We start from the raw sequence: 20,252 nt of genomic DNA on the forward strand, positions 1-20,252 counted from the left end.
AATGTAAAACACAGAGCAAACCCTACTGTAAACTATGGACTTTAGTTAATAAGAGTATATCAGTATTGGTTCACCAATTTTAACAAAGGTAAATATTAATAAAAAACTAAAACCAAACCCACTGCCATTGAGTTGATTCTGACTCATACAGTAGGAGAAACTATGTGTAGGAAGAAGAGAGATATAGGAACTCTCTGTACTTTCTATATAATTTTTCTGTAAGCTTGAAACTGCTCCAAACATAAAGTACATTAAAAGAAAAAAAAAGTATAATGACAGACTGAAAGATGGGCTTATTCCTTAGAGCCACCCTATTCCTGACACACAACCATATAGTCAATTCCCCTTGCTCAAGCAAACTGATCTGTGCAGCCCACCAAGTCTGAGGGAAAGTGGCACTGCCCCTCGAAGCCAGTCTGGAGGCTATACCACCTGACCAGGGAGCTCACTTGGTGGGTGCCTTCCCCAGAATAGCAGCTAAACATAAATTCCTTGAGGCTTTGACATCCTACCCCCTCAGGGACAATGCAAAGTGCACAGGCCCTTTCCCAGTAGCTTATCTCTATTAGTAATTTCTAACATGTCTATTTAGTAAATATCATTTTGTTATGGTCTGCCAACTCTCCGGGATTTTTTTTCCTTCACTGCTTTATGAAAATTCCTGTGACTCCATATCCCCTGGGGCTCCTTATGATTCTCTGTCCAATGTTTTCTATGTGCTAGGCAAAAAGCTGGAGCCCTGGTGGCACAGTGGCTAAGAGCTTGGCTGTTAACCAAAAGGTCAGCAGTTCGAACCCACCAACCACTCCTTGGAAGCCCTATGGGGCAGTTCTACTCTGTCCTATAGGGTTGCTATGAGTCAGAATTGACTCAATGGCAACGAGTTTAGGCAAAACTGGACAGTGAAAAAGGAAGACAGAAGAGGAATTGATGCATTCGAACTGTAGTATAGGCAAAGAATATTGAATATATCATGGACTGCCAGAAGAACAAACAAATCAGTCTTAGAAGAGAAATATGACCAGAATGTCCCTTAGAAGCAAGGATGGAGAGGCTTTGCTTTGTTTACTTTGGACATATCATCCAGAAAGACCAATAGTTAGAAAAGCACATCATGGTTGGTAAAGTAATGGGTCAGTGAAAATAAGGGAAGCCCTCAATGAGATGGATTGACACATTGGCCACAACAATGGGCTCAAACATACCAGTGATCATGAAGATGGCACAGGACCAGGTGATGCTTTGTGCTATTATGTATCAGGTCGCCATGAGTCAGAGCCAACTTGAGGGCAACTAACAACAACAACCAGGTTGGGAACAAGGTCTGAGATCTTTCAAATCATTATCACCACTGTGGGGAACTTGTTCCCTCTGAAACCCAATCTTGAAAAGAAATACACCCTGCTGCAGTTCTCATCAATTGTGGGGGAGGCACAATGGTCCAGGTTGGGGAATTGGATAAAAGGAGACTAAGTTTTGGAATCTTTTACCAATTCCTATCACAAAAAGATAACAGAAGAAAAATGTCTTTTCTCAAGTAAGATTAAATCCCTGAGGTCTTTTTAATGATAAGTTTTGTTGTTATTGTTGTTCTTTCAGTAAAATCACTCAATAGCCACATGTTCTTTTCTTTCGACCTTCTGACACGGACTTATCTGAAAGCTCTCTTTCTGAGGATAAATTTTCTTGATTTTCTGAGTAGCTGGTATACATATATATCTTTCTCTTTCCAAAACAGAATTCTTAAAGTCTCTGTTCTTATAGAAAAATAAACAAAGGGCCCAGGGGTTAGGAAAGTGCACCCAGAAAAAGAATGACATGCGTTCTCTACCTCATAGCTGGACACCTCCTTTCGAGGTTTATACTTCACCTGTTAAGAGTTAACCTCACCATTTCCCAACATACAATCGGTTACTTACTTTTGCCCTTTCTGAAATCCCATTTCTTTAGGTTGACTCTACAAGAAGGCTTTCCAAGACTTTAGGTTGGTTTGAACGTTTTAGCAGAAACAGCCAACCTCATTAAATTTTACAAAGTTTTAAAAGTGAGACAGGACTGTGTGGTCCTGGGACCTTTGGAATGTGGCTGGGGCTTCATATTCTCGGAGAAGCAACAGGGAAAACTTGAGAACTACTCAAGGAAATTCTTGAGAACACTCTGAGTTCCAGCTTGACCAGCATGTTGCTGGACTATGGCCAAGACTGCCCCCACCTCCCCGTCCCTCCAGATTCAGCTGAATTGTTTGAGAGTTCTGCAGAGTCCTCAGTTGACACTGGGAGTTGAGTTTGCTGGTCCAGGGCCAATTGGACCATAACTTAGTCTTCAACCATGCTGGCAATATAGGCTTTTATTATCATTTTCTCCTTGAGGTCTCCTCCCAATATCAACAGAAAATTTGACAACAGCCATAATAATGTCACCACTTGGGAACACCAGAAAGGTGACGCATACTCTAAAAATACACGATTGATTTTGAAAACTAGACAGGCTCTTTACCTCCAAGTGGAGGATGATGTTCTTGACTCATCAATTGTGGGACGCACAATGGTTAAGATTGGGGAATCAGATAAACAGGAGACAAAGTATTGGAATCTTTTACCAATTCCAACCACAAAAAGGTAACAGAAATATGTCTTTTCTTTTTCCAGATACCATTAGATCCTTGAGTTCTTTTTAATGATTTTTGTTTGTTCTTTCAGTGAAATAACTCAATGACTACATGTTCTTTCCCTCTGCACTTCTGGCACTGACTGCCAAAAGTACTAATTCCCCAGTTTTCTCTTGGTCTGTGATTTTTTCCTCTACAGAGAGTTGGGATGACTCTGTCTGAGTTCTTTGAGCCTTTCAGATTTCCTGAAACTGCCTTTGGGGTGAGCTCAGGCAGTAACACCCCATGATTCCACCAGGCAGGGCTCAGTCCACCACAAAGAGAGGCTGGCATTTGGCTTTGAAGATGGTTCACTTCTACTGTCATAGAGATATCTGTCTTCCTCCACTGGTACCTCATGCTCTCATGGTCAGGGGATGAAAGCAGGGCTTTGGAGTTAGAAATATTTGCATTTGGGTTTTATGTACTGTCTTGGCCATCTAGTGCTGGTATAAAAGAATACCACAAGTGGATGGCTTTAACAAAGAGAAGTTTATTCTCTCAGAGTCCAGTAAGCTAGAAGTCCAAATTCAGGGCGCTGGCTCCAGGGAGAGGTTTTCTCTCTCTGTTGGCTCTGGAGGAAGGTCCTTGTCATCAGACTTCCCTTCAACTGGGAGCATCTCAGCACAGGAACCTCAGATCCAAAGGAGGCACTCTGCTTTCAGCACTGCTTTCTTGGTGGTACGAGGCCCCCACGTCTCTCTGCTGGCTTTTCTCTTTTATATCTTAAAAGAGATTGGCTTAAAACACTATCTAATCTTATAGATCTCATCAATGTAACTGCTACTAATCCATCTCATTACATCATAGTGATAGGATTTACAACACATAGGGAAATCATATCAGATGACAAAAGGGAAGACACTCATACAATAGTGGGAATCCTGACCTAGCCAAGTTGACAGATATTTTGGGGGGACACAATTCAATCCATGACATATACTTAGCTGTGTAACCCTAGGCAAGTTTGTAACCCCTCTGACCTCTTGATTTCTCAATATATAAAATTAATACTTGAATGAGTTAAACGATTCTGAATTACTGCCCAGCACAGTGCCTCCATGTGGTAGCAGCTCAATAAATGTAAACTTTCCTCCTTCCTAATCTGTGATAGAGGCAAAAGGAGCTCGGGATATATCATAGAAGGGCTAGAAAAGTGGGGGCTGGAGCAAACCTAGGCGGATCCCAGGAAGGGGGCAAGGCATGATCTAGGAAGGAAGGAAAATCTGGGAAGATGAAAAGGAGGAATAAGCTATAATGGCATCTTAGTCATCTAGTGCTGCTGTAACAGAAATACCACAAGTGGATGGCTTTAACAAAGAGAAACTAATTTTCTCACAGTCTAGTAGGCTACAAGTTCAAATCCAGGGCATTAGCTCCAGGTGTAGGCTTTCTCTCTCTGTCGGCTCTAGAGGAAGGTCCTACTCATCAATCTTCCCCTGAACTAGGAGCTTCTCCCCACAGGTGCCCCAGGTCCAAAGGACGCACTCTGCTCCCGGTACTGCTTTCTTGGTGGTATGAGGTCCCCACTCTCTGCTTGCTTCCCTTTCATCTCTTGTAAGATAAATGGTGGTGCAGGTCACACCTCGGGGAAACTCCCTGTACACTGGATCAGGGATGGGACATGAGCAAGGCTGTTACATTCCACCCTCACCCTCTTTAACATAATCTAAACTTGCCTCATTAATCACTGGCAGAGATTAGGATTTACAAAACATAGGAAAATTATATCAGTTACAAAATGGAGGACAACCACAGAATACTTGGAATCATGTCCTAACAAAACTGACACATATTTTGAGGGGACACAATTTAACCCATGACAAATGGTATCTTTTAAATGTCAGGAGAGAGAAATAATTGAGATGGGTGAATTATTAGTTGGTGTAGAAGAAGGTATGGAAAGGACATTCTCATGAGAATCACAGAGTTAACGTAAGTTGACTTACAGACAATACTAGGTAAGGATTATGTTTGATTTATGAACTGGTTAGCTGGCTCCTCCTCCTTCTCATACATGCATTTGATTTATCTGAAGTGATTCGATGTTAATTTTAAGCAGATCGGGCAAAATTAAAGGTGTATGTTGTAATCCCTAGAGTAATCACTTAAAAAAAAAACACAAAGAGATACAAAATCAAGTAGAGAAATTAAAATGAAATACAAAAACGAAATTAACACAAAAGAACGCTGGGAAGAAGGAAAAGAGCAAAATACAGATGAGGCAGATAGAAGTAACAGCAAAATGGCGGATGTAAATAGAACCAAATCAATTACTTTAAAAGAAAATGTACTAAACACATCCTGAAAGGTGACTGTCACACTGAATTAAAAAAAAAAAAGAAAAGCAAAAGGTACCCATGTGCTGCCTACAAGAGCTGCACCTTAAATAGATCAAAAGTAAAAGGCCAAGAAAAGATACACCACTCAAACAGGAAGTGTAAGAACTCTAGAGCAGCTATGTTAATAGCACATAAAATAGATTTCAAGATAGAATGTGACACTTCATAAAAAAAAGTCAACATGTCGGGAAGCTCTAAAAATTATAAATGTGTGTGATCAATAACAGAATTCAAAATATATGAAGCAAAAACTGAAAAATGAAAGGGAAAATTAGACAAACATAGCTGGAGACTCTGACACTCTCTAATGGGTAAAAAAAAAAAAAAAAAGAACAAGGCAAAATCTCAGTCCAAACCTACAAGATCAACCACCTTGACCTAACTGATATTCCATGTGGACATTCACCAAGATAGACCACATGCTAAGCCGTGAAACAAGTCTTACGAGATTTCAAGATGGACATTTTGTAGAGAGTAAAATTAGAACTCGGTGATAAATGATGTAGGAAAGCCCCAAATACTTGGAAATTAAACAACATGCTCCCAAATAACCCATAGGTCAAAGAAGAAATCAGAGAGAAATTTTAAAATATTTTGAATGGAATGATAATGAAAGCACAACATATCAAAATTTATGGAATATGTTTCATACTGTGCTCCACGGGGTTTTCAATGGCTAGTTTTTCAGAAGTAGATCATCAGGCTTTTCTTCTGAGGTGTCTCAGGGTAGACTTGAACCTCTAGCTTTTTGGTTAACAGTCCAGCATGTTAGCACCACCCAGGGACTCCATTCTATTTTAGATGTGAAATTAGCTGAGAAGGCAAAGAGGAGCTTCTGGAAACTCTGAAATAAGCAAGTGACATGACATATCATGGGCATCGCTATGGCTCACCAAATATCTACAGCTTTCTTTATCTTCCCCGCCCCTTACAAAAATGAAGCATGGTCATGTGACCATCTTGGTCAATAAAATGTGAATGGGAGTAGCCTGTGTCACATTGAGGGGGAGGCTTTTAGCGTGGCTTTTGGTTAGGCACATCCGCTTCCTCTGCTGGAGCGACCAGGGAAGATTATGTTGAGAGGGAATTTCTAGGGGTACTTGAGAGGCTATGACAAGCACCCCTCTCACTCCTCTACCTCCCTGATGTTGTGTGATAGATATCTGCTACCGTGAAAACTGTGAGAACCAGGACTTGACAGGACTGCCTTGTTTCTTTGGGTCTCACAGATTTTCCAGCTTTGACAGGGTACAGTCTTACCGCTTTCCTATCACTTGTTTGAATGGAAAATACTCGAGTTTTCCTTCTCTGACAGGGTTTCTGCCTTACACAGGTTCCGGCTTTTGCAGGTTTTACTGTATAAAACAAAACAAAACGCATTGCCATGGAGTCAATTCCGACTAATACAGACCCTGAAGGACAGAGAAAAACTGCCCCATAGGGTTTCCAAGGAGCACCTAGGGGATTCAAACTGCTGACCTTTTGGTTAGTAGCCATAGCTCTTAAACACTGTGCCATCAGGGTTTCCACTGGTAGAAAAAAAATCCCTTGTTATTGTAAGCTTCTGAAATTTAAGGATTGTTTTTAACTGCCCCCAAGCTAACCTGTGCTCACTGATACAATGGCAGTTTTCAAAGCTAACTCTGATGATAACTTAGAAGATGGATTTCAGAGGACAGAACTTGCAGGAAAGACTAGCTGGAAAGCTACGGTAATCCACAGATGATACGTGCAGGCACTAGGGCAGGGACTGAGAGCTTAGAAAAGCAGCAAAAAAAATTCAGAGATGCGCTGGCAAGAACTGACATGAGCTGATAATGACTCTGAGATTCTAAAGGAACCTAAGAGTCTAATCATTTTGGAAGTGTTGAAAAGAGAAAGTTCTTGAAGGAAAAGGGATGACTAAGAGGAGAGAGAAAGAAGAAGGTGCTAGGGGCAGCCTGGGAGATACATCTTGTCAAAAACAGAGATGCATCTCTATACAATGAAGGCTACAGAAAGGTCATGGGCTTTGGGAGAAAACAGGCCAGAGTGAATCTGACCAGTCAGTCATTCACTTTCATTCACTCATTCAGCAAATAGCAAACAACTTCGCTCTTTCAACAACAGTAAATAACACAAACAAGGTCTCTACCCTGATGGGAAGCAGAAAATGCATTTAAACACTGCGAAAAACACAGACGTGATTCTGTGATTACAATCCAGTTGCCATCAAAACAACTCTGACTCATGGCGACCCCATGCGTGTCAGAGTAGAGCTGTGCTCCATAGGGTTTTCAGTGGCTGAATTTTTGGAAGCAGATTGCCAGGTCTTTCTTCTGAAGCAGGTCTGGGTGGACTCAAACTGCCAATCTTTTGGTTAGCAGCCAAGCATGTTAATCACTAAAAAAAAAAATCATTAGCACTACATAAAGACGCCATGATTCTGAAAAGGGGGCAAAAATAAGAACATAGGGCTTGTCAAAGGCAAGTGGCCGCTCCAGTTTTGTTCCAAACCTTTATCTGGCATCAAAGTCAAAATCAGAGACTTCTGTGTCCTTTGTAAGCACAAAAATAACCACTTTCTCTCTCCTTTAGCTTCTGCAAATTTAGAGAACCAACTGTGAAAATCAACTCTCTTATTAAAAATAATACAGTCATTGATTGTATGGCCTAGTATTTTTTCTCTTACACATTTCATTCTCTTTTTTCTTTATTGTTGTGAAATATATACATAACACAACATTTGCCAATTCAATATTTTTCAGACGTATAATTTGGTGATACCAACAGAAAAATCAACTCTCTTGATCCCAAGACAATTTTTAAAACATCAAGAATTCTAGTTAATGAGTAATATCTGGTAAGCACTCCAAACATTGTATTAAAGAAAGATGTGTGTATGTGACGGAGACGGGGGAAACAGGAGGTGAAACCTGGCTTTTAGATCTGCCACTTCTCAAACTTCAACGTGTGTAGGAATCACCTGGGGATCTTGTTAAAATGTAGACTCTAATTCAAGGGGTCTGGGTGGGGCCTAAGATTCTGCATTTCTCACAAGCTCTCTGTGGAAGCAGCAGTCAAGGAATCAAAGGACGCATTGCATTGGGCCAATCTGCTGCAAAAGAACTCTTTAAAGCGTTGAAAAGCAAAGATGTCACTTTGAGGACCAAGGTGTGCCTGACCCAAACCGTGGTATTTTCAATCACCTCATATGCATGAGAAAGCTAGACAACGAATACGGAACACTGAAGAAGAATTGATGCCTTTGAATTATGGTGTTGGCAAGGAATATTGAACATACCATGGATTGCCAGAAGAACGAACAATTCTGTCTTGGAAGGAGTACAGCCAGAAGAATGCTCCTCAGAAGTGAGGACGGCAAGACTTCGTCTCACATACTTTGCGCATGTTTTCACAAGGGGACAGTCCCTGGAGAAGGACATCATGATTGGTAGAGGGTCAGGGACAAAGAGGAAGATCCTCAATGAGATGGACTGACACAGTAGTGGCAACAATGGGCTCAAGCATGGCAAGAATTATGAGAATGGCACAGGACAGGGCAGTGCTTCATTCCATTGTATATAGCGTCGCTATGACTGGACAGCACCTAACAACAATTCTGTGGAGATTGAAGCTGCTGGACCCAGGGATGGCATCAAGCCAGGTTCTAAATGTGCAAGAAGTGTATCAGCCTCAAAGGCGCTAACAGGGTGTGCTTGGCTCTTGCCCCTTTTACTACTGAGCTGAGAAGAGTATCTCTACCTTGTGCCACCCTTTCTCATCAGGTTCACAGTATTTTCCTTTATGCAACTGGAGAATGGGATTCCAATATGATTATTACGTGTAGTCCCTGTACAAAGTTTTTCTAACAGATTATCACATTAGATTCCTACAACTGCCTGAGATGGGTACCCTGACTAGTCCCATTTTACAGAAAAAATGACCCAGCCCCTGCAAGGTTGGTCACACCAGTAAATCCAGTTTCTACTCCAGAGACCAAGCTCTGAGGCATTGCCTCCTTCTTCCTGTACTCCACCTCTGCGGCTACAGAGCAATGACTTGCAACTGACGCCTGCCTCCCATAGCAAAGCTGATAAAGCCAAATCGGGCTCTGGGTGACTCAAATGGTTTGCACTTGACACCTAATGGAAAGATTGGTGGTTCGAACCCACCCAGTGGCATCATGGAAGAAAGGCCTGGCAATCTGCTTCAGTAAAGATTACAGCCAAGAAAACCCTATGGAGCTCAGCTCTACTATGTAACACATAGGTCATCATTAGTCAGAATTGACTTAATGGCAACAGGTTTGATTTTTTCTTTGGGGGGGGTGAGGAGTCTTCCATCAAAGTGACTTGGTTTCTGGAAAAGGCAATCAAAATTCAAATTGAGAAACCTGGAATTCAGCAAAGAGAAAGAACATTCAGCACTGGCATTAAGGTTTATTTTTCAGGAAGTAATGTCAGTTCATCCAAGATTATCAAATGCCTCTTGGAATTCTTGGACACTGTCACTTCATCATCAGAACACCTGCTGTCGTCACTCACAAGGATGGCAGGAGAAGGCTCTGTAAAAATCCTTCCTGTCAACAGGGAAAAGCTACTACGTACCGCCTCATGTTCTTACGTGACTCCTAATAAATGGTTTAATAAATGTTCTTTTTATTCTCCGACTAAGAGGAGGCCCTACTTCAATGCAGCTAACAGAAATGTGAATGTGAGCAGTGGCTCTCAGCCTTGACCACACATGGAAATCTCTACTGATGTCTGAATCCCCACCACTAGAGATCTGGATGTAACTAGCCTGGCAAGATGGGCATCGGGATTTTTAGAGGCTTCTCAGGTGATGCCAATGTCCAGCCACGGTTGAGAATCAGTGGCATAAAGGACAGAGGGAAGGCTGTAATATTGGCTCTACAGCCAAAAACAAAACAAAAAATGTGGGGGGAGGGCCATCATTCAGTATCAGCGTTTTGCCTACCTATATGTCCCCCTAGGTCCAAGATACTAATGTTAATGTATGTAAGATTCTAACTGCAAGCAAATGATCCCTGGCAATCAATGGCCAACACATAGTTCACATTTGCCATCTGATAACCAACTATTGCAGATGTCAGCGGCACTGCTCCAAAGCAGGAGTCCTTAACCTGGGGATGCAATTCAGATGGTCTGTGAACTTGCTTCCATTTGCTGGTGCAAATGGTTGGCGCTCAGCTACAACCGACAGGTTGGTGGTTCAAATTCACCCAGTGGTGCCGCGAGTGAAAGGCCTGGCAATCTGCTTCTGTAAGAGTACAAAACCAAAAAAAAAAAAACAAACAAACCTAATGCCCTCGAGTCAATTCCGACTCATAGCGACCTGTAAGAGTACAGCCATCAAAAACTCTATGGAGTGCAGTTCTACTCTGATACACACGGGGTCGCCATAAGTCGGAATTGACTTGACAGCAATGAATTTGGTTTTGGGGCTTGGTAGGCTTGAATGGGAAAAAAATTACCTTTTTATTTTCACTGATTTCTCAGGGAAGTTCAACATTTTCTTCAGTCATGAATACAGGCAAAAAAAAAAAAAAAAAAAAGAAAGAAAAACCAGTAGTGTTAGCAATTCTTGACCGTTGGCACCCATAGAAACCTCTGGTATTTTCATGTCACGTTTCAGTGTCTGCAGTTATCTCAAAATACCACTTACAGTCGTCCCTAAAGTTGTGTTAACACACCTGATGTTAAATCTACAGTTACTTAACTCATTCATAATGTTGCACACATGCTGTATCTTTAATATCTTCATAGTGGTATTTCCATAAACCTGGATTCTGGTTTAATTGTGTTTTATGCATTTAACAACATTATTCTAAGAAGGGGTCCAAAAGCTTCATCGGAGCCAAAGTGGTTCACTGCAGAAGAAAGGACAAGCCCTGCTCTGGATACGGTGCCCAGACAAGCCAGATACTGCACGTTTGCATCCAAGGCCACCTCTGAGAAGGGAGTCTCAGGGGGGAGCCACTTTGGCCCACAGTCGGGTCTTGTTTTCCCCTGCATTTCCGCAGATAAGATTTAGCCTGAAAACCCAGTTCAACGTAGCAGAGAATAGGATGGGCTTTCTCTTTCCCCTCAGCTGCCTCTTGCTCTTGGCATTTCAGAGTGCCCCAACTGCCAGGCCGGTAATGCGAGCCTCCAAATTAATCAAAACACACAGCACCCGGTTCAAGCCCCGGCAGACAAGCTCGGCAGCCAGACAAGCTCTCCTCTGGTGACCCCCGGGCCCCAACTCCTCAGGCCGGCCTGTCACCCCGCGTGTCCCACCCTTAAGTACCATCCTTCCCCTAGCCACCTTTCCCCCACTTCCTCGGTAGAAGTCTCCGGCCCCTGCGCCCGCCCAAGTGGCAGCAGCGGTTGCCCGCCCTAGGCCTTGGGAGCCTTACCTCGGGGGACGCCTGCCGCGCTGGGAGCCACCTCCTCGTCCGCGGGGCGCGCACCTCCCTGCTTCCTGCGCCGAAACTGCGCGCAACCCGGCCGCCTCTCCGCGGCGCTCTCACTGACAAGACTGGCGGCTGCAAGCTGGAGGCAAGTTGAGAAAGCGGGAGAGCCACCGAGAGGGCAGCGCCGCTGTAGCCGGGAGCGCGCGGGGTCGCCCGAGTGCATTTACCCTGCGCGCCTCCCGTTTAATCTGAGCACGGCCGCTGGCCACTCCCTCCAAACTACGCAGAGCCTCCCCACCTCACACCCCCAAACTCCCCACCTCCGACCCGCACCTCCCTCCCCCCACCCACCGAGGCCCCAGGACCCTGGGAGCATCCCCTCCGTAATCCCGGGCCCTGGGTCCGCGCCCACCTGCCCGCAGGCGGGCACCCCTTGCTAGCCTCCTGGGCACGAAGCCCGAGTCGGAGGGACACCGCCTTGTGAATTGCAAGGGGGGACGAGGGCGGGACCTGGGCCACTTCTTTCCTCCCGCGGAGCCACGGCCAAAGCTTCTGTGGGAAGAGACGACAGCGCGGCCGAACCCTGCAAAACTCGCCCGGCGCGCCGGCGCGGCCAGCCTCACAGCCGGGGCGCCCAACCCGCGCCGCGCGGGGGCCGACTGGCCAAAAGGCTGTAGGTCCTCGGACGCTCCCGGGCTCCGAGTCGGCGCCCATCATGCGCCCCGGGACGAAGCTGAGGCCGCCCTCGCTCCTGCTGCTGCTCCTGCTGCTGCTCCTGCTGCTGCTCCTGGCGGCGGCGCCCGCGGCGGGCAAGGTGAGTGCGGGCCTGCGCGACCCCACCTCGCACACTTGGTCGCGGCGTCCTGGGGCTCAGGGCCCACCCGCGGGGCGCCGCCTTACTGCCGCCTCCTGGCGGTGGTGTGGCTCCGGGCTCCATGCGGGTCCCTGGGCGGGCAGCGTGGGTGAAAGGAGCTTGCGGGGATGCCCGGGGAACAGGTGGAATTCGCCTGGGGCAGGGATGGGAAGGACAAGCGGAGAGGAAGCTTGTGCAGGTCCCTAGGGGTTATGGACGGGGGAGTGGGTGCTTCAGAGGTCAGCAAATAAAAAATACTCGTCGGGGACCACTACGTGAGATATGGAGACACGCGATGTCGCTGATGGTCAATCAGAGCTTGCGGCATGGGCACATACGGGGCTGGGGAGTAGCAACCTCCCTTTAAATCCCAGCGTGGCCAGGTCCCGGCTGTGTGTGACCTCACACTGAACTCTGACCATTCTGGGGCTCCGTTTCTTCCTAGTCAAAACTTGCCCTCCAGTGCTGTATGGGTATGCCGTCAATAAAAAATTAAATGCACCATGGAAAGAGAACTCATGTTAGAATATATTAAGCAAACTATCACTTTGCCCTGTATTCAGATTTTAAGTAACCTTGGGCTCATTTAAATCTACCCGCATATTTTTTATTTTCCATTAAAAAAAAAAAATTGAGCATCCTCAAAACTGTTAGGCTTCCCAGAGTTAACTTGTCAAAGTTGAAATTTAACTTTTCAGATCTTTTGTGTTATTTTGGAAGACTTGGTGGCGTAGTGGTTAAGTGCTACAGCTGCTAACCAAAAGGTCGGCAGTTCAAATCCACCAGGTGCTCCTTGGAAACTCTATGGGGCAGTTCTACTGTGTCCTATAGGGTGGCTATGAGTCAGAATTGACTGGACAGCAATGGGTTTTTTGTTTTGCTTTTACACTTAAAAAATTAATCTGGGGTTGATAACCCGTGGTATAATTTTCATTTCCAAGGATGAGCAGATGTTTTGCAAATTTTAACAATGAGGTTGTTATTGGAAATTGATAGTTGCAAAAATATTTGTTACATGAAAAGCTTCTTAGAAACTCTGGTCACAGGTAATCCAAAAGTGTTTTACATTAAATTTTAAATTAAGACATTACAAACGAAGCTAGGACCTCTTTAAGTACTCATATTTTTATACCTTTCTCGATTTCTCCTCAAAAGTATCCCATATTACCCCTTTCCTGTTTCTTTCCAGACATTTTCCATTTACATACACATATATGGACCCATAGACAATAGTGTTTTTGTGTTTTTTAACATAATTGATACCATGATATATATCTTTGCAACCTACAAATTTCTCTGTCAGTGTTTAAAGTCTACCTCTTTTTCTTTTTGCTCCGCTGCATTGGTTTCCACAATATGAATAAACCAAAGTTAATTGAATTCTTGTCTGTCTAAATTTAAATTATTTTTTGTGTTTTGCCATTACATTCTAAAGGATTTTTTGTAAGCCATGTATCCTCTCTTCCTGCAGCTGATTCTCACAAAAATGCACTTTACATAGACTAGCAATGCTCAACCCAGGTAGCTAAATATTTCTTGGCATGATAAATAAATCTCATCTAAACCAGTGTGGATTATCTACCACCTTTAACCCAAAAATAAATAAATCCAAAAAGTAAAAACCTCAAAGTAATTGTATGTTATGGGGTGGCTTGGGGAAGAGTTTCAGAGCCAAGTTTGCATGTCCTTCTGGGCTCCAAAGAAGAGGAGAGAAATTGGGAGAAGGTGCTGGGGAAGGGAGGAACTACACTTGTGTCAGGATGAGCCTACAAAATGGATGCTCCATGACCATGCAATCTCTGATTACACTAACTTTCAGTTAGAGTATCATATTTCTTGGTATTTTTCACACGTAAAATTTTCTGTTTTGAGTTTGGCCCAATCTTGGTGACTTCTTGCTGATATTATAGTTAATTCATTTGTATTTTTTGTACTTACTTGAAATAAGTCATAAGGATTAGCAATTCCATTGTATCTTCTGAATTACACGGAACGTATATCATTAGAAAGTATGAAATGTGCTTTCCTCTTGTAAAGAAAAAGAATCACAACAAGTTAACTGATACTTGGTTGATATTGCCAACAGGGATCCCTCCACAGGGCAACTGGTATTGGGCAAAGCACTGTACCTCTCTGAACCTCAGTTTTCTCATCTATAAAATGGGGGAGTTGCAATGTCTGCTGGGGTCAGCAGGTGATGTAATGACTGAAGCAGAAGTGGGGAGGAGGACAGGTGCTCTTCAATGCCCGTTGTTGGCTTTCTAGAATCCAGTAGCTCCAGACTTCCTGTTTTCAGGAGATAAACTGGACATCTAGTTTCTGTGAGAAGTCTCTCAAATTTTAAGTATTAGCAGCTAAATCAAAACTTTATGAAGTAGCACAGTGTGGGCCAAACAATGTATAAGTGAGGGCTATTTAGTCATCATATGTGGAATCTTTTTGGTACGCTAGCTAAGGACATGATTTCCTCTAAATTAATTCTACTTTAACCGTTCTCAAAGCATGGGTATATCAGTGGTGTGACCCTACATGTGGTATGACCCTACATGCCGAGTCTAGTCTGAGAGGGACTGTCCCCCCACACAATTTGTACTGAAGCACACAGATTACAGTCTCTCATTTGCTTTGCTGCAGACATCCAATTCCAGGCCCAGAGCACCCCCAAATTATAACTGCTACCAGAGCCCAGATCACTCTGCTGAGACTAGATATGGGAGTGAAGCAATGCCACAGCTGCTTTGCTGATCTCTGAATGAGGTTCACAAGTTGAGATATGGTTTATCCTTTCTCTTTTCGCCTTAAAATTCCAGACGGGGCAGAAATGTGGGAAACAAATACCAAGAGTCCAATAACAGTGGCATTTGAGAAGTACACTTTATCACCTGGTTTCATTGTTAAATTTAAAAATTCAGCCGACTTAGGAAGTATTTCAAACAAAGATAATGTAAAAAATGTCAATTTATCTGTCTGTCCTTGAGATTAAAAAAAAAAAAAAACGACATTGACTTGTTTGCTTTCAGATCTTTCCCTTTAGGAAAAAAACACACACACATATATATTTATATATATATATTTACGTAAAAAAAAATTTTTTTAATTTTATTTACGTATGTGTACTGGAAACGACTCAAGGGCACTGGGTACATATATATTTACATGTGTGTATTATAATTATATATATATATATGGATATGGAAACCCTGGTGATGTAGTGGTTGAGAGTTCAGCTGCCAGCCAAAGGGTCGGCAGTTCAAATCCACCAGGCGCTCCTTGGAAACCCCGTGGGTCAGTTCTACTCTGTTCTGTAGGGTCACTATGAGTCAGAATCAACTCAACAGCAGTGGATTTGGTTTCGTATATATATATAAATACAGAAAAAGTCATACACACATTCTTTAACTCCTAGGACATTTGTGTATATCATTCCTGTCCACATCTTTGTGTTTATACTCCATATGTGTGTACATGTAGTTTTCATAAAAAAGTAAATATTATTGTTTTGTGGTTTTTAAAATATAATAAATCATTTCATATTATACATATCTATTAGAGTTTATCATTATCACCCAATATTATGTTTTTGGATTTTATCCATGTTAATATATATAGATTTAATCTGATTGTAGTAAGAAACCCTGGTGGTGCAAAAGGTCAGTGTGGCAGTCTGCATCTGTAAAGATTACAGCCTTGGAAACTCTGGGTAGTTCTACTCTGGGTCACGGAGTTGGAATCGACTTGGTTTCAACTGGTAGTAGTAACTGAAGCTCAGCTTATTTCCCACGCCTGGAAACACAGTAAGTTTGTTTCCAGGTTTTTATTTTACAAAGTTGTGTGCACATCTTTGTATATGTATCCTTGTGACAACTAGAATATGAATTCCTAGGTGGCTCACAGAGAAAGTGCATTTTTTATTTTATTGTTGTTGTGTACCATCAAGTTGATTCGAACTCATAGCTACCCTATATGACAGGGTAGAACTGCCCCATAGGGTTTCCTAGACTGTAACCTTTATGGTAGCACATCTCCGGGTCTTTTCTTCTGGGCTCCGACTTTTTGGTTAGCAGCTGAGCACTTAAACATTGCACCACCAATTGATCGCCAAAACAGTTGTACCAACATGCAGCAGAGTACCTACTTCCCCCATAGCCTCAGCAAAACGTAATGTGCATAGATGCTAAGGAATGTAAAATGGGATGTTGTTTTGACTAGTGAGTTTGAGAACCTTTTCATGTTTTAATTGGCTGTTTACTTCATGTACCAGTCTCTGCCCATTTATCTACTGTGACAGCCTTTGCCTTTTTGTTGTTAATTTATTAGGAGTTATTTATATAGTTGGACACCTGACATTTGTCATTTATATAGATAGCAAATATTTTATTCCGACCTGTGGTTTGTCTTTCATTTATTTGTTGGTGCCTTAATGTATAACGTTTCTTCACTGTAATCTCAGGTGTCTACACCTTTTCTTGATGTTTTGTATTTTGCATCTTACTGAAGAAATTTTTTCTTTCCGTAGTATTCTAAAAATGATCTCCTGGTTTTTTTGTTTGTTTGTTTGTTTGTTTTGTTTTTTAAGTTTTACAGTTTAGCTTTTTTATATTTAGGTCTCTTAATCCTGTAACTGTTTTAATCTGATTTTACCTTTTTCCATGTAGATAACAAGTGGCCTCAATATTATTCATCAAATGGTCCACTCACTGTTTTATGATGTTACGTCTTTGATATGTCAAGCACCCATTCATATGTGGGTCTATTTGCAAGCTCGCCATTCTGTTTTCTTGTTTTTGGTCTTTACAACAATATCACACTGTTTTTGATCATCACATTTCTACTAAGTATATATCTGATAGGACAATACCTTGTTGTTATTATTATTCTTTAAAATCGCCATGGATGTTCTTTACTCTTTGCTCTTTTGGAGAATTTTTTTTATTATGTTTTGGGTGAAGGTTTTAGGTTCCCAATCAACAATTTATACACAAGCTGTTCAGTGACAATGGTTACATTCTTCACAATGCGTGAACATTCTCATGAATTCCATTCTGGTTGTTCCTTTTCCGTTATTCTACTTTCCCTACCTCCCTTACATTCTCATCTTTGTTTTAAGGTAATTGTTGACCATTTGATCTTATCTAGGTGATTTTTTTAAAGAAGCACAATACTTATGAGTGATACTCATTATGTTTTTTGTTTTTTGAGCGAACTTGTTTAGCTACAAAGTACCTTCAGGGATTAGTTTCAGTTCAGGGTTTGAAGAGTTTCTCGGGGCAGTATTCTCAGGGAGTCTTCCAGTCTCAACGAGTCCAGTAGGTCTAGTTTTTTGCTTTTTTAGGAACTTGAGGTTCTGTCCCACATTTTTCTCCCATTCTATCAGGATCTGTCTCTTGTGGCTCTGATTAGTTCAGTAGGTAGTGGTATTCAGGCACCATCTAGTTCTGGTCTCAAAGTAGCTGAGGCTGTGTGGTTCCAGTAGAATATTTGTTCTGTAGACTAGTTTCTTGTTTCAGTATTTGGTTTCCATCTTTCTCTTTTGCTCTGGATGAGTGGAGACCAGTAGTTGTCTTCCAGATAAATTTTAGAATTTACTTGTAAACGTTTCATGTTGGGACGTTGACTGGTACTGCATTGAACAGGAAGATTCATTTTCTAACTGCTTATTGCTGGTGCATAGAAATGCTACTAATTTTTTAATTTTGATTTTGGGTCCAACCACCTCACTGACCTCTCATTATAGTTTGCAAATTCTCTTAGATTTTCTATGTAGCTGGTCGTATTAAAAAAAAAAAAGGTCATATTGTGAGTGAATAATTATAGGTTTTCTTCTTTTTAATCCATGTGTCTTTATTTTCTTGTCTTACTGTGCTGAGCAGCATTTCTAATCTCATTACGGACTTTAAAAGGAGTACTTCTACCATTTTATTAAGAATGGCGTTTCCTATAGATTTCAAGTAGATTGCCTTTACCAGGTTTTTTCTCCCATGGAGCGGCTAATGGACTCGAACACTGACCTTTCAGTCAGCAGCCAAGCACTTAACCACTACACCACCAGGGTTCCTTTTTTTTAGGTGAATACTCATGTAAAGACTATTTAGGTCAAGGAGCAGAGCATAGCCAGCATTACATCTGTCCCAAGCACAATCTCCTTTCTCTACCCTAAAAAAAACGAGAATCTGATTTCTCGAATCACTTCCTTGCTGCTCTTTATATTTCATCATGTAAATTTGCACCCCAAATGCTGTGTGTTGGTTTTGCCTGTTCTGAACTTGATGTTTGTGAATTCATACAATATATATTTTTCTGTGGTTGTCTTCTTTCATTTGCCATTATGATTATGAGACCCATCTGTCTTGTTATATGTAGCTGTAGATCATTCATTTTCATCACTGTATAGTATTCCATTGTATGAGTTAAAAAAAAATGTAGTTGATGAGTGTTATCCAGCTTTAGGCCATTATAAATAAAGTTGCCATAGGCATCATTAACATGTACTTGGAGCACATGTGTTTATATTTTTGTTGGATATACGCCTAACAGTGAAATTCCTGGTTCATAGGGTGTGCTGATGTTCAGCTATAGTACATAATACTAAATAGTTTTCCCAAAGTGTGTTGTACCAATTTGGACTCTCAAAGCTTATTACAATTTCAGCTGCACTGTATCTTCAACTCTTGGTCGGGTCAAACTTCTGATTTTAGTTATTCTATGTACATATGTATATAAGGCTAAAAATTTCCCTCTAAGTACTGCTTGTACTGCATTACACAAAGTTTAATAAGTAGTATTTTAATGTCATTAACATTTTTTTCTAATATTTATTGCCATTTTTTTTGTCCTGTGGGGTATTTAGAATTATATTTCTTAATTTCCAAACATATCAAGATCTTTCCGCTATCTTTGTGTTATTGAATAGTGGTAGAGATTAAATTCTGATTTCAGAGTTTTCTCTGTATGTCAAGTAGGTCAATGTTTTTGATCATGTTATTAAATCTTCCACGTCCTTTTTTTTTGGTCTGCTTATTATGTCTACTGAGAGACACATGTGTTTGCCTCTCTCACTATGATCGCAAATAGTCTATTATTTTCGGGAAATACATCAGTTTTCGCTTTGTCTGTTTTGGAGCTGTATTTTTAAATGCTTACAAATTCAGAATTATTATATTGTCCTGTGTTCCTTTTAGCATTGTGTTGGTACCCTCTTTATCCCTGAAATGTTTTTTGCTTTAAAGCCTATATTGTGTGATGGCGATATTGCTATGTCAGCTTTCTTGTGTGGAATGTCATTTTTCTTTCTTTTAATTTCACTTTTCTGTGTCATTACATCTTGGTGTGTAAACTAATATTCATGCCCTGCCTTGTAACTGCTGAGTTTAGACCATTTGCAGCTATCATTATTACTTACATATTCAGGTTTATTTCTACTATCATATAGAGAGAGCACCCTGGTGGTGCAGTGGTTAAGATTTTGGCTGCTAACCAAAAGGTTGGCAGTTTGAATCTACTAGCTGCTCCTTGGAAATCCTATGGGGAAGTTCTGCTCTGTCTTATAAGGTCACTATGAGTCAGAATTCACTCGACAACAATGGGTTTGGTTTTGGATATATATATGTGTGTATATATACATATATATATATACACACACACCATACTATGTTTTTACTTCTTTTTCTCCATTTCTTTCTTCTCTTGGATTAGTTGTGTTTATTCTCCCCTTTTCCCCTCACCTGTTTTAGAAGTTATACACTCTAGTTCTATTCATTTAGTGGTTAGTCTCAACGCACCATTCCCGTTGCTTTTGAGTCGGTTCTGACTCATAGCCACCCTGTAGGATAGAGTAGAACTATCCCATAGGATTTCTAAGAGGCAGCTGGAAGATTCAAACTGCTGACCTTTTGGTTAGCAACCAAGCTCTTACCCACTACGTCACCAGGGCTCCAGTGCACCCTTAACTGAATAAAATCTACAGTTAATTGTATCTCTGTCCTCCTCCCAAACAAAACAAGGACCTTAGAATTC

At 41.7% G+C, this 20,252-nt stretch overlaps 2 protein-coding genes across 8 annotated transcripts in view; one reads left to right on the top strand and one right to left on the bottom strand.

The window, feature by feature from the left end:
- Positions 1-12,547, bottom strand: part of COL4A4 (collagen type IV alpha 4 chain) — a 150,084-nt gene extending 137,537 nt beyond the window's left edge. For 3 of the 7 annotated variants that reach the window (XM_049888337.1, XM_049888339.1, XM_049888338.1), the window contains exons 1-2: positions 11,799-12,547; positions 11,390-11,525 (exon numbers count right to left, since the gene is read on the bottom strand). In XM_049888337.1, the coding sequence (XP_049744294.1) occupies positions 11,390-11,525; positions 11,799-12,103 (441 nt within the window). In that variant the 5' untranslated portion in view covers positions 12,104-12,547. Of the gene's footprint in view, positions 1-8,272; positions 8,401-10,465; positions 10,507-11,389; positions 11,671-11,798 lie in introns of those variants that run through there. The other 4 variants (XM_049888341.1, XM_049888340.1, XM_049888342.1 and 1 more) reach the window with 4 other exon arrangements.
- The window catches only part of COL4A3 (collagen type IV alpha 3 chain), a 163,207-nt gene continuing 154,955 nt past the window's right edge, over positions 12,001-20,252 (top strand). The window contains exon 1 of the mRNA XM_049888346.1: positions 12,001-12,200. Coding sequence (XP_049744303.1) covers positions 12,102-12,200 — 99 coding nt within the window. The 5' untranslated portion in view covers positions 12,001-12,101. The remainder of the gene's footprint in view (positions 12,201-20,252) is intronic.

The sequence above is a fragment of the Elephas maximus genome, chromosome 6 (assembly GCF_024166365.1).
Source record: "Elephas maximus indicus isolate mEleMax1 chromosome 6, mEleMax1 primary haplotype, whole genome shotgun sequence".
Taxonomy (NCBI): domain Eukaryota; kingdom Metazoa; phylum Chordata; class Mammalia; order Proboscidea; family Elephantidae; genus Elephas; species Elephas maximus.